The 14,957-nt window shown below is 40.4% G+C and overlaps 2 protein-coding genes across 2 annotated transcripts; both read right to left on the minus strand.

Annotated features, from left to right (window-relative positions):
• Positions 1–3,966: 3,966 nt before the first annotated feature.
• LOC149540069 (uncharacterized) lies at positions 3,967–6,138 on the minus strand. The gene has a single exon (XM_089802646.1). It carries the CDS (start codon positions 6,136–6,138, stop codon positions 3,967–3,969), a length of 2,172 nt encoding a protein of 723 aa, XP_089658772.1.
• Positions 6,139–8,404: 2,266 nt separating this feature from the next.
• LOC149540070 (uncharacterized) lies at positions 8,405–8,995 on the minus strand. The gene has a single exon (XM_089802647.1). The coding sequence runs from the start codon at positions 8,993–8,995 to the stop codon at positions 8,405–8,407; it is 591 nt and encodes a 196-aa protein (XP_089658773.1).
• Positions 8,996–14,957: the final 5,962 nt, after the last annotated feature.

Here is a 14,957-nt window from a genome sequence, read left to right on the forward strand (position 1 = left end):
AAGGAACCCTCAAGATGGACCCTAAGAAGGTTGAAGCCATTGTCAACTGGCCTCCACCAAAGAACCAAGTGTTATTGTTGTGGAGTCTAATCAGTCTCCAAGTGGGAGATTGTTGTGATGTGGAGCCTAATCAGACTTAGAAGTTTATTCAGCACGATTTTCTCCCCATATTATTTCTACAATGGTTTGGGGGCAGCACCCCTATGGGGTCCAAAAATGCTCTTATATTGTGAAAGGCGTCAACTACTATTTTTCCTCTTAGATGACTTATTCTAGCCCTAATTTTGTAAGTGGAAAAAACTTGTATAAAAATGATTAGGGTTAGGGATTTCATAATATAATGGTGATATTGTAGCTTCTTGTGGTAGTATTGAGTTGTAAGGGTTTGCAGATTGCAATCATTGGATAATAATAATATTGGACTTGTTGTTGGTGGATGTAGCCCAGGGACTGGGTGAACTATGTTAAATATTGGTGTCTTGTGTTCTCTTCTATGTGATCTATTATTTTTTAATATTGCTTATATTTGCATGTAACTATTATTTCTATCTGAGGTTGATCCTAACAAGTGGTATCAAAGCTAGATGATCATGATTTTTTTAGCTCGGACTGTCGTAGTTTTTTTTTTTATAGTCAAACCCTTGCCATTTTTTTAGCGATCCTCTACAAGGTGATCTCACAGTTGAGTGGGAGCGATGGCAGATAAGGGTAAGCTAAAGCTGGAGAAGTTTAATGGGTAGAACTTTCAGTAATAGAAGATGCAAATGAAAGACTATCTTTACCAGAAGGATTTATGGAAGTCATTGGAAGGAAAATTTAAGAAATAGGGAACTATGATAGATGAGGACTAGGAGATTTTAGATATAAAGGCACTTGGAAGCATTCGATTATGCTTGGAACCATTAGTGACATTTAATATTACAAAAGTGAAGATGATGGAAGAGTTGATGGAAACCCTAGTGAAATTGTATGAAAAGCCCTCTGCTTCAAACAAGCTATTTCTCATGAAGTGTTTATTTAATATGAAGATGACAGAAGGTGGATCTATTGCAGATCATTTAAATGAGTTTAATATTGATACTAGTCAGTTATCTTCTATGGGTATTAATTTTGATAAAGAAATTAGAGATCTCTTGATTCTATGTTCTTTGCCTAAAAGTTGGAATGGCTGTGAGTAATTCTATTTCTAGATCTAATACCCTAAAATTTGATGATGTGATTGGTGTTATTTTAAGTGAGGAAACTTGTAGGAAAACCTTACGTAGATCTACATCACAAATTTCTTTAAACACACAAATAAGAGACAAAATGACTGAGAGAGGAAACAATTCTAGAAATCATGGGAAATCAAGAGGAAAGTCAAAGGGAAAGAGGTCTCAATCTAGAGAACCAAGAGATTGCTCGTACTATGGAAAACTAGGGCATAAGAAGAAAGATTGTTGGACTTAAAAGAACAATGAAGGGAATAAACTAGAAGGGAACAAGGAGGCAAATGTGGTAAGTAACAAATATGAAGATAATGCTTTGCTTCTGTCTTTAGAAAGTGTTGATGATTCTTAGGTTTTAGATTTTGGTGCTTCATTTCATGCCACCTCATAGAGGTTATTTTATTGATTATGTCCAAGGGAATTTTGGGCTTGTTTATTTGGGGGATAATGAACCCTGTCAAATTGTTGGAAAGGGAAAATTTTAGATTAAATTACACAATGGGAATTATTGGCTACTACATATGGTAAGACATGTTTCGAGGCTGAGTAGGAATTTAATTTTAGTAGGGCAACTCGATGATGAGGATTGCGAAATAACTTTTAATGATAAAAATTGGAAGGTTTCAAAAGGTTCCCTTATAGTGGCAAAAGGTATGAAAGTAAGCACCTTATATCTTTGTACAGGTCATATTGTTCCTTTTACTTTGATTATTTAAGAGAAAAATGAATGTTCAAGAACATTTGTTGCAATTGAGCAATGAGAACAAACAATTGTTGTAGATTTTGATATAGTTCTATGGCACAATAGACATGGGCACATGAATGAGAAATGTATGAAAGTGCTTCATTCAAAACAAGTTTTATCAGGTCTGAAATGTGTTAGTATGTATTTTTATGAAAGTTGTGTGTATGAAAAATAAAAGAGAGTGAATTTGTGAAGACTGGGAAGGAAAAGAAAAGTGAGAGGTTAGAGCTTGTACATGTAGATGTATGGGGACCAACTCAGGTATCTTTCCTTGGTGGGTCTCATTATTATGTTACATTTATTGATGATGCAACTAGAAAAGTATGGATTTATTTCCTTAGATAGAAATCTGATGTATTTCAAACTTTAATGAATGGAAATGCTTGGTTGAAAATGAGACTAGTAAGAAATTAAAATGTCTCATATCTGATAATGGTGGTGAGTATTACAATCATGAATTTGAAGATTATTGCTCTACTAATGGTATTCGTAGACAAAAAATTGTTCCAAGGACTCCACACAAAAATGGAGTGGTTGAACGCATGAACTAGACTATAATGGAGCATGCAAGGATCATGAGGTTACATGTTGGGTTGCCCTTAAACATGTAGGTGAAGGTTATCAATACTATTGTATATTTGATTAATAGAGTTCCCTCTACTCCTTTAGGTTGTGGTATTCTAGAGGAAGCATGGACTGGTAAGAAGGTGAGTTATTCTTTTCTATTCTTTTCTCAAAACCTTCGGTTGTGAAGCATTTGCTCATATATATTCTAAAAATAGAACCAAGCTAGAAGCTAAGTCAAAGAAATATGTATCTGAGCAATGTTTCTGGATTAGATTGTGTGAGTTTTTTTAGCATCAACATTTCGGATCATACTACATGATCCATCATCAGGATGAGAGAGCATCAGAATATGAAATGTGCAGACCAGGAAACCACAAGCAGTCCTAAAAGGAGAGGGAGGGAGGGGCACAAAAACCAAGAGGACCAAAAATAAAGACACAACCACCAAGAGAACAGGTACAGAATAACCAATCACATGTATAAATGCAGATAATGTATATATATGTAAAGGAATTTTATATTATGCATTAAAAAATAATTAAAAAATAAATAACTAAATAAAATAAATAAATAAATAAATAGATAAATAGATAAATTAAAAATTAAAAAATTAAGGATCAGAGTGAAAAAGGAGGAAGCACATGATTATGAAAATAAATAAATAACTATAAGAGGTTAAAAATACAAAAATTAAGAATTAAAAAATTAAATATTAAAATAATAATAATAAAAATAAAGAAGACTCAATCCCTTACATATATATATAAATGAACAAAAAATAAATAAATAAAAGCATGTGCAAATATTAAGAACTTATATAGAACTATATAGAAATAAAATCGAACAAGCCAAAAAGTTTTGACCCCAAGAGAAAAAATAAGAAGAGAAACATTAGAAAGGACCCTAATACCAAAACAAAGAAGCTACAAACAAAATAAATAAATAAAATTAAGCTCAGGAGCAAAAAGCCCTAAATAAATAGATCGAACCTAAAAACTATAAACGCTACTATAAGAAAATGCGTAAATATGCCATAAGTGCGAAACAGACATGAAACTAAAACCAACCAAGATTAAAGAATACAAGCACAAAGAGATAAAAAACAAATCATAAATAAATAAATGAGGATGATAAAAAAAAAAAACAAGACATCAAGATGGAAGACCCAAGGCTGAAACCAACGGCACAGGAAAGAGCTCGAGGGTTAGAGCGACACAGAGGGCTAAGACGAAACGAAAAAAGAGAGGAGAGACAACAGGAAACAACCTAAAAAAAGAACACAGAGAACATGAGGAGGGAGGAGCTCAGAGACCACAAGGTGGGGCCAAGAGACTGAAGACGAAAGGGGGGGGGGGGGCTCCCCCATAAACCGAACAAGCCAAAATGGGGGAGTGACAAGGGAAGACTCGGAGACACACCAGGGGGGGCAGGAAAGCTCGAGAAGCATCAAGGGTGATGCTGATTATTAAGCGAGCCCAGAAGAGGTTGCCAAGACAAGCTAATGGACCATCCATCATCTCGATTGAGGTTGATGGGATGATAGTTAATTTCAATAGCTTCCTTAAGTTTTCTTTTGAAGAAGTTATCCTCCTTGGAAAGAATTTTGGCGGTCTCCAGACAAATGTGATGTTTGGTGGCCGAGGAATGCTCAGCAAGGGCAGATTTATGGGTTCTGTCATGTCTGATATCTGCACCATGCTCACGAATTCTGGTACAAAAAGAATGGCCTGTTTCCCCTATGTAAGGGGCCCCACAAGAGCACTCAATCTTGTAGACTCCCGAGTCGAGGAAAGAGTCCTTGGTGTCCTTAAGGGGAGGAACTCGATGATGCAATTGCGAAAGGGGTTTGAAAGCAGTATGAAGACCCTTTTTAGATAAGATCTTGGCCAACTTCTGAGAGATGCCATCGACAAAAGGAAGGGTGGAAAACCGAGGAGGCGAGTTGGGTGGAGGACTGAGGGTACACCTAGAAAGAAAGAAGGACTTGGCTCGGTTGATGGCCTTAGAGATTTGCTTGTGAGAATATCCATTTAACATGAATACATGATGAAGATGAGTGAGCTCTTCATGCAAGTTGTCGTCATCGCAGATTTTGAAAGCTCTGAGGGCGAGGGTCTTAAGGATGCCAACCTTTTGGCTGGGGTGATGGTGGGAGGATGCGTGCAAGTAAAATTCAGTGTGGGTGGTCTTACGGTGAACCTTGCGACCGAATGACCCATCAGCCTTTCGGATAAGAAGGACATCTAAGAAAGGCAACTGATAGTCTGACTCGAGCTCTTTGGTGAAGGAAATGTTGGTGACCAAACTGTTGATGTGAGAGTGAAATAGTTCAAGGTTCTCAAGCCCATGTGGCCAACAAACATTAGTGTCATCAACGTATTGTTTCCACCATTTGGGTTTGAGGGGGAAGGACTGGATAGCCATCTCCTCAAAATGCTCCATGAAGAGGTTAGCAATGACCGGGGAGAGGGGCGAACCCATGGCTACTCCATCGACTTGTTCATAGAAGACATTTTGGAAAGAGAAGAAGGTGGATCTTAAACAAAGCTCAACAAACTCTGCAATCTCATCCCCGACCTTGCATTTGACAAGATTGATGGAGTCAAGAATGGGGACCTTGGTGAAGAGGGAAACCACATCAAAACTAACCAAGATATCGCTAGGTTCCAACTTGGTGTCCTGAATGAATTGGACAAAATGGTTGGAGTCTTTGATGAAAGAGTCAGACTTTCCTAGTAGAGGCGAGATGATCTTGGCAAGGTGGGAGGCCAACAAGTACGTGGGAGAGCCAATGGTATCAACAATAGGTCTTAATGGGATGCCACATTTGTGAATTTTCGAAACCCCATAGATGCGAGGGGTCACCTCTTTAGAAGGCAACAGTTTTTTCTTTGTTGACTCATCAAACGAGGACTTGGCCAAACTGGACTTGACTCTCTTAAGGATCATAGAGCAAGGGTTGCGAGAGAGGATCTTATAGCTATTCGGATCTGAGAGTAAGTCAAGAACTTTAGACACGTAGTCCTGCCTGTTCATAACAACAGTGGCATTACCTTTGTCCACTTTGGTAATGACAATGTCATTACTGCGAATTAAGTCATGGAAGGCACGCATCTCAGAATTGGGGATATTGCGCTTGGGTGGCTTACCATGCCTCAGGGCCACCGCACAGTCTTGCCTGATTTCTTCGGCGACATCCGCAGCTAGGCCACTAATGGCATTCTCAATCTCAATCAAAAATTTGACATGAGGGATGGCAATAGGGGTGCAAGCAAAATTGAGACCACGCTTTAGAAAATTAAAGGACAGCAGGTCAATGCTGGCACTAGATAAATTGACCACGAGTTTATTCTCCCAATCGTGAATCGAAGAGGTGGAAAGAGGAGAGCTCAGGGGTACAGGCAGAATAGGGGGAGTGCACAACAAGATCGAGGAGGGCGAAACAGCCCAAAAGGTCAAAGGAGAGGAGGTCCCGCCGGGAAGGGAAGGCAAGTAGGACAAAGGGACAGGAGAAGACGACGTAAGGCAGCGGCTACGGAGGCTGCTGACATAAGGTCGGCACAACTTTGGGTGACAGGACCCGCACCAATAAGGGGAGGGGGTAGGTGCGAGGGGCATATCAACAAATCAAATCCACGATCTGCTAATTGAATGCGAGACTTATCAAGAATGAAAGAGGAGGACGTGTGAACAGGAGGCGTACCTACGCAAGCTGGAAGAGATCCGTTGAGCAAAGATGACCGTTGAGAGGGGGAGGACCTTTGATCGAGCACGCCAAGGATGGGAGACTGTTGCAACCGATTACTGGAGGACCCCGCGTTAAGAATGACCAAGGGGTCGTTGTGCTGCCTGTGCACATTAGCCGCCAACGAGTGGTGAGGATCAGGGCTGGAAGCGCTACGAGGAGAGACACATAGGTCCAAGACGGGAGGAGGCGCTGAAGTGATGCTTTGAGGAGCTGGAGCCAAGCGTCTGGGTGAAGAAGCAACCGGCGAGGGATAATGGAAGACTCGCGAGGAAGGAGCGCGCCGGGCTGAAGATGACTAGTCTGGATCATGCGAGTGATGAGGACATGTAGGTGCAAGAGGGGCCAAGGGATTGCCAAGCAAAGGAGCAGACAGGCCTGTGTGGTCTACCACTGCATTGGGGACATCAGCCAAAGAGGAGGCTGAACGAAGAGAGGAGTCACAGGCAAGAGAGAACCGAGAAGTGCCGAGCGAAGAGGAAGCATAACAGTTGCATGAATGTTGGAGCAGGCGCCAAAACTTGGCTTTTTGTCTGATGCTGCACTGTACCTGCCACCCCACTGCTCTAGCATAGGAAGAGTTGTCTAACCTGATCCATAGGTCTGGACGGAGAGCTGCGGCAAGTTCAAGGTGAAGGTGAAATAACTTGGCATTGAGGTGGTTGATGTCTCGCCTCGTTGACTGAATGACAGATTTGAGGAGGGAGAGACCAGCACGATGGAAGATATGTTGATTAAATTCGCTCCAAAGATGGTGTGTGACTCTAACAAAACAAGGAAGAACATTCGAGTCTCTGCAACGCTTGAGGAAGGCAAGGTCTGCAATTTTCTTCATCAGCTTGATTCTGAGCATCTCTAGCTGCTTGGATTTGAAACAAATTTCCCTCCCATGAAGGATATCAATTAACATAATCAGATTTCCACAATCCATTAGTATGTGAGCAATGTTTCTAGATTAGATTGTGTGAGTTTTTTTAGCATCAACGTTTCGGATCATACTACATGATCCATCATCAGGATGAGAGAGCATCAGAATATGAAATGTGCAGACCAGGAAACCACAAGCAGTCCTAAAAGGAGAGGGAGGGAGGGGCACAAAAACCAGGAGGACCAAAAATAAAGACACAACCACCAAGAGAACAAGTACAAAATAACCAATCACATGTATAAATGCAGATAATGTATATATATGTAAAGGAATTTTATATTATGCATTAAAAAATAATTAAAAAATAAATAACTAAATAAAATAAATAAATAAATAAATAGATAATTAAAAAATTAAAAAATTAAAAAATTAAAAAATTAAGGATCAGAGTGAAAAAGGAGGAAGCACACGATTATGAAAATAAATAAATAACTATAAGAGGTTAAAAATACAAAAATTAAGAATTAAAAAATTAAATATTAAAATAATAATAATAAAAATAAAGAAGACTCAATCCCTTACATATATATATAAATGAACAAAAAATAAATAAATAAAAGCATGTGCAAATATTAAGAACTTATATACAACTATATAGAAATAAAATCGAACAAGCCAAAAAGTTTTGACCCCAAGAGAAAAAACAAGAAGAGAAACATTAGAAAGGACCGTAATACCAAAACAAAGAAGCTACAAACAAAATAAATAAATAAAATTAAGCTCAGGAGCAAAAAGACCTAAATAAATAGATCGAACCTAAAAACTATAAACGCTACTATAAGAAAATGTGTAAATATGCCATAAGTGCGAAACAGACACGAAACTAAAACCAACCAAGATTAAAGAATACAAGCACAAAGAGATAAAAAACAAATCATAAATAAATAAATGAGGATAATAATAAAAAAAACAAGACATCAAGATGGAAGACCCAAGGCTGAAACCAACGGCACAGGAAAGAGCTCGAGGGTTAGAGCGACACAGAGGGCTAAGACGAAATGAAAAAATAGAGGAGAGACAACAGGAAACAACCTGAAAAAAGAACACAGAGAACATGAGGAGGGAGGAGCTCAGAGACCACAAGGTGGGGCCAAGAGACTGAAGACAAAAGGGGGGGGGGGGCTCCCCCATAAACCGAACAAGCCAAAACGGGGGAGTGACAAGGGAAGACTCGGAGACACACCAGGGGGGGCAGGAAAGCTCGAGAAGCATCAAGGGTGATGCTGATTATTAAGCAAGCCCAGAAGAGGTTGCCAAGACAAGCTAATGGACCATCCATCATCTCGATTGAGGTTGATGGGATGATAGTTAATTTCAATAGCTTCCTTAAGTTTTCTTTTGAAGAATTTATCCTCCTTGGAAAGAATTTTGGCGGTCTCCAGACAAATGTGATGTTTGGTGGCCGAGGAATGCTCAGCAAGGGCAAATTTATGGGTTCTGTCATGTCTGATATCTGCACCATGCTCACGAATTCTGGTACGAAAAGAACGACCTGTTTCCCCTATGTAAGGGGCCCCACAAGAGCACTCAATCTTGTAGACTCTCGAGTCGAGGAAAGAGTCCTTGGTGTCCTTAAGGGGAGGAACTCGATGACGCAACTGCGAAAGGGGTTTGAAAGCAGTATGAAGACCCTTTTTAGATAAGATCTTGGCCAACTTCTGAGAGATGCCATCGACAAAAGGAAGGGTGGCAAATCGGGGAGGCGGGTTGGGTGGAGGACTGAGGGTACACCTAGAAAGAAAGAAGGACTTGGCTCGGTTGATGGCCTTAGAGATTTGCTTGTGAGAATATCCATTTAACATGAATACATGACGAAGATGAGTGAGCTCTTCATGCAAGTTGTTGTCATCGTAGATTCTGAAAGCTCTGAGGGCGAGGGTCTTAAGGATGCCAACCTTTTGGCTGGGGTGATGGTGGGAGGATGCGTGCAAGTACAAGTCAGTGTGGGTGGTCTTACGGTGAACCTTGCAGTGGTGACTCCTCTCTTCGTTTAGCCTCCTCTTTGGCTGATGTCCCCAATGCAGTGGTAGACCACGCAGGCCTGTCTGCTCCTTTGCTTGGCAATCCCTTGGCCCCTCTTGCACCTACGTGTCCTCATCACTCGCCTGATCCAAACCAGTCATCTTCAGCCCAGCGCGCTCCTTCCTCACGAGTCTTCCATTATCCCTCGCCGATTGCTTCTTCACCCAGACGCTTGACTCCAGCTCCTCAGAGCATCACTCCAGCGCCTCCTCCCGTCTTGGACCTATGTGTCTCTCCTCGTAGCGCTTCCAACCCTGATCCTCACCACTCGTTGGCGGCTAATGTGCACAGGCAACACAATGACCCCTTGGTCATTCCTAACGCGGGGTCCTCCAGTAATCGGTTGCAGCAGTCTCCCATCCTTGGCGCACTCGATCAAAGGTCCTCCCCCTCTCAATAGTCATCTTTGCTCAACGGATCTCTTCCAGCTTGCGCAGGTATGCCTCTTGTTCACGCGTCCTCCTCTTTCGTGCTTGATAAGTCTCGCATTCAATTAGCAGATCGTGGATTTGATTTGTTGATATGCCCCTCGCACCTACCCCCTCCCCTTATTGGTGTAGGTCCTGTCACCCAAAGTTGTGCTGACCTTATGTCAGCAGCCCCCGTAGCCACTGCCTTAGGCCTCGGTTTGACCTTGCCAACGTCATCTTCTCCTATCCCTTTGTCCTCCTTGCCTTCCCTTCCCAGTGGGACCTCCTCTCCTTTCACCTTTCGGGTTGTCTCGCCCTCCTTGGTCTCGTTGTGCACTCCCCCTATTCTGCCTGTACCCCTGAGCTCTCCTCTTTCCACCTCTTCAGTTCACGATTGGGAGAATAAACTCGTGGTCAATTTATCTAGTGCCAGCATTGACCCGCTGTCCTTTAATTTTCTAAAGCGTGGTCTCAATTTTGCTTGCACCCCTATTGCCATCCCTCATGTCAAATTTTTGATTGAGATTGAGAATGCCATTAGTGGCCTAGCTGCGGATGTCGTCGAAGAAATTAGGCAAGACTGTGCGGTGGCCCTGAGGCATGCTAAGCCACCCAAGCGCAATATCCCCAATTCTGAGATGCGCGCCTTCCATGACTTAATTCGTAGTAATGACATTGTCATTACCAAAGTGGACAAAGGTAATGCCACTGTTGTTATGAACAGGCAGGACTACGTGTCTAAAGTTCTTGACTTACTCTCATATCCGAATAGCTATAAGATCCTCTCTCGCAACCCTTGCTCTATGATCCTTAAGAGAGTCAAGTCCAGTTTGGCCAAGTCCTCGTTTGATGAGTCAACAAAGAAAAAACTGTTGCCTTCTAAAGAGGTGACCCCTCGCATCTATGGGGTTCCAAAAATTCACAAATGTGGCATCCAATTAAGACCTATTTTTGATACCATTGGCTCTCCCACGTACTTGTTGGCCTCCCACCTTGCCAAGATCATCTCGCCTCTGCTAGGAAAGTCTGACTCTTTCATCAAAGACTCCAACCATTTTGTCCAATTCATTCAGGACACCAAGTTGGAACCTAGCGATATCTTGGTTAGTTTTGATGTGGTTTCCCTCTTCACCAAGGTCCCCATTCTTGACTCCATCAATCTTGTCAAACGCAAGGTCGGGGATGAGATCGCAGAGTTTGTTGAGCTTTGTTTAAGATCCACCTTCTTCTCTTTCCAAAATGTCTTCTATGAACAAGTCGATGGAGTAGCCATGGGTTCGCCCCTCTCCCCGATCATTGCTAACCTCTTCATGGAGCATTTTGAGGAGATGGCTATCCAGTCCTTCCCCCTCAAACCCAAATGGTGGAAACGATATGTTGATGACACTAATGTTTGTTGGCCACATGGGCTTGAGAACCTTGAACTATTTCACTCTCACATCAACAGTTTGGTCACCAACATTTCCTTCACCAAAGAGCTCGAGTCAGACTATCAGTTGCCTTTCCTAGATGTCCTTCTTATCTGAAAGGCTGATGGGTCATTCGATCACAAGGTTCACCGTAAGACCACCCACACTGACTTGTACTTGCACGCATCCTCCCACCATCACCCCAGCCAAAAGGTTGGCATCCTTAAGACCCTCGCCCTCAGAGCTTTCAGAATCTGCGATGATGACAACTTGCATGAAGAGCTCACTCATCTTCATCATGTATTCATGTTAAATGGATATTCTCACAAGCAAATCTCTAAGGCCATCAACCGAGCCAAGTCCTTCTTTCTTTCTAGGTGTACCCTCAGTCCTCCACCCAACCTGCCTCCCCGGTTTTCCACCCTTCCTTTTGTCGATGGCATCTCTCAGAAGTTGGCCAAGATCTTATCTAAAAAGGGTCTTCATACTGCTTTCAAACCCCTTTCGCAGTTGCGTCATCGAGTTCCTCCCCTTAAGGACACCAAGGACTCTTTCCTCGACTCGGGAGTCTACAAGATTGAGTGCTCTTGTGGGGCCCCTTACATAGGGGAAACAGGCCGTTCTTTTCATACCATAATTCGTGAGCATGGTGCAGATATCAGACATGACAGAACCCATAAATCTGCCCTTGCTGAGCATTCCTCGGCCACCAAACATCACATTTGTCTGGAGACCGCCAAAATTCTTTCCAAGGAGGATAACTTCTTCAAAAGAAAACTTAAGGAAGCTATTGAAATTAACTATCATCCCATCAACCTCAATCGAGATGATGGATGGTCCATTAGCTTGTCTTGGCAACCTCTTCTGGGCTCGCTTAATAATCAGCATCACCCTTGATGCTTCTCGAGCTTTCCTGCCCCCCCTGGTGTGTCTCCGAGTCTTCCCTTGTCACTCCCCCGTTTTGGCTTGTTCGGTTTATGGGGGAGCCCCCCCCCCCCCCCCCCTTTTGTCTTCAGTCTCTTGGCCCCACCTTGTGGTCTCTAAGCTCCTCCCTCCTCATGTTCTCTGTGTTCTTTTTTTAGGTTGTTTCCTGTTGTCTCTCCTCTCTTTTTTCGTTTCGTCTTAGCCCTCTGTGTCGCTCTAACCCTCGAGCTCTTTCCTGTGCCGTTGGTTTCAGCCTTGGGTCTTCCATCTTGATGTCTTTTTTTTTTTTTTTTTTTTATTATCCTCATTTATTTATTTATGATTTGTTTTTTTATCTCTTTGTGCTTGTATTCTTTAATCTTGGTTGGTTTTAGTTTCATGTCTGTTTCGCACTTATGGCATATTTACGCATTTTCTTATAGTAGCGTTTATAGTTTTTAGGTTCGATCTATTTATTTAGGGCTTTTTGCTCCTGAGCTTAATTTTATTTATTTATTTTGTTTGTAGCTTCTTTGTTTTGGTATTAGGGTCCTTTCTAATGTTTCTCTTCTTGTTTTTTCTCTTGGGGTCAAAACTTTTTGGCTTGTTCGATTTTATTTCTATATAGTTGTATATAAGTTCTTAATATTTGCACATGCTTTTATTTATTTATTTTTTGTTCATTTATATATATATGTAAGGGATTGAGTCTTCTTTATTTTTATTATTATTATTTTAATATTTAATTTTTTAATTCTTAATTTTTGTATTTTTAACCTCTTATAGTTATTTATTTATTTTCATAATCGTGTGCTTCCTCCTTTTTTCACTCTGATCCTTAATTTTTTAATTTTTTAATTTTTAATTTATCTATTTATTTATTTATTTATTTTATTTAGTTATTTATTTTTTAATTATTTTTTAATGCATAATATAAAATTCCTTTACATATATATACATTATCTGCATTTATACATGTGATTGGTTATTTTGTACCTGTTCTCTTGGTGGTTGTGTCTTTATTTTTGGTCCTCTTGGTTTTTGTGCCCCTCCCTCCCTCTCCTTTTAGGACTGCTTGTGGTTTCCTGGTCTGCACATTTCATATTCTGATGCTCTCTCATCCTGATGATGGATCATGTAGTATGATCCGAAACGTTGATGCTAAAAAAACTCACACAATCTAATCCAGAAACATTGCTCACATACTAATGGATTGTGGAAATCTGATTATGTTAATAAATATGTATTTGCTAGATATGGCATTAATTAATTTGGTTAGAGGCTTTGTGATTTTGAAAATCGTAAAATTGTAGGAAGCGAGGATGTCATATTCAATGAGAAAGTGTTGTACAAAGATCTGTTGCAACAACATGAGAAGAAAGAAGATGATTATGTAGAGTTGGATGATACTCCAAAAGATGATGTTCCAACAATTCCTCATGATCTGAAACAACCATAACAACAAATACCACACACACCAATGATTGTTACATGGTCATCAAGGCTAAGTAGACCTCCAAAAAGATTTTCTCCCTCTTTGTATTCTATTTTACTTATTGATGCTAGTGAACCTGAATGTTATGATGAAGTTATGCAGGTGGATCCAGAGATTCAGTGGGAGTCTGCAATGAAAGAAGAAATGAACTCTTTGCTAAAAAATAAGACATGAGATTTATACAAGTTGCCTGTAGGTAAAAGGGCTTTATAGATTAAATGGGTTTACAGGTTGAAAGAAGAGGATGGAGGTAAGAAACAATTTAAAGCCAGGTAAATGGTAAAAGGATTTGCACAAAAAAAAAAGGCATTGATTTTGATGAGATATTCTCTCTTGTTGTAAAAATGACTTCTATTCATACTATTTTAAGTATTGTGGCTACTAAAGATTTGCATTTGGAGCAGCTTGATGTAAAACTACCTTCCTTCATGGTGATTTGGATGAAGAGATATATATGGCATAGCCACAAGGATTTGAGGTCAAAGGTAAGGAGAACTTGGTGTGTAATTTGAAAAAAAGTTTATATGGCTTGAAGCAAGCACCTTGGGCAATGGTATCTAAAATTTGATATTTTTATGCATGAGCATGGATAGAGTAGGTGCCATTCAAATCATTGTGTTTATTTTAAGAGGTCAGATGATGACAACTACATTATTTTATGTTTATATGTTCATGATATGCTTGTAGCTGGGTCTAACATGGATCACATTAAGGGGTTGAAATGCCAGTTAGCACATGCATTTGCTATGAAGGATTTGGGAGCAGCAAAACAAATTCTTGGTATGAAGATTTGCAGAGATAGGAAGAATAGGAAATTGACATTATCTCAAGATGATTATATTGCAAAGTGTTGCAACATTTCTCTATGGAGAATGCTAAACTTGTCAGCACACCTTTACCTGGTCATTTGAAGTTGACTAATGAGATGTGTCTAAAGATACAAGAAGACAAGGACAAGATGTCCAAGGTACCCTATGCTTCAACTGTAGGAAGCTTGATGTATGCTATGGTATGTACAAGGCTAGATATTGCACATGCAGTGGGAGTTGTTAGTAGGTATATGAGTCATCCAAGAATTGAGCATTGGAATGCAGTTAAATGGAATCTCAAATATTTGAGAGGAACATCTAATAAGTGTCTACATTTTGGGGGCTCTACTACTGATTTATAGGGCTACGTTGACTCAGATTTGGCAGGGGATACTGATACCAAGTGAACTACTACAGGTTATGTATTTACTATTAGTGGGGCAATAGTAATTTGGGTTTCTCAATTGTAGAAGGTTAATGCTTTTTTCCACTACAGAGGTAGAGTATGTTGCTACTATTAAGCTAGCCAAGGAGATGATATGGCTTTAGTTCTTTTTGGAAGAATTGGGACACCCTTAGAAGGGTAATTATTTCTTTATAGATAGTCAGAGTTCCATTCATCTTGCGAATGTAGAACCAGAATCAGTATGCAAAGAACATTAACAAATAAAGTAAACATTCACAAACCAAAAACTAAATTCACATATATGCTTAGA

The sequence above is a fragment of the Cupressus sempervirens genome, chromosome 9, assembly GCF_028749045.1.
Source record: "Cupressus sempervirens isolate cs-2001-9-10 chromosome 9, ASM2874904v1, whole genome shotgun sequence".
In the NCBI taxonomy this organism is placed as follows: domain Eukaryota; kingdom Viridiplantae; phylum Streptophyta; class Pinopsida; order Cupressales; family Cupressaceae; genus Cupressus; species Cupressus sempervirens.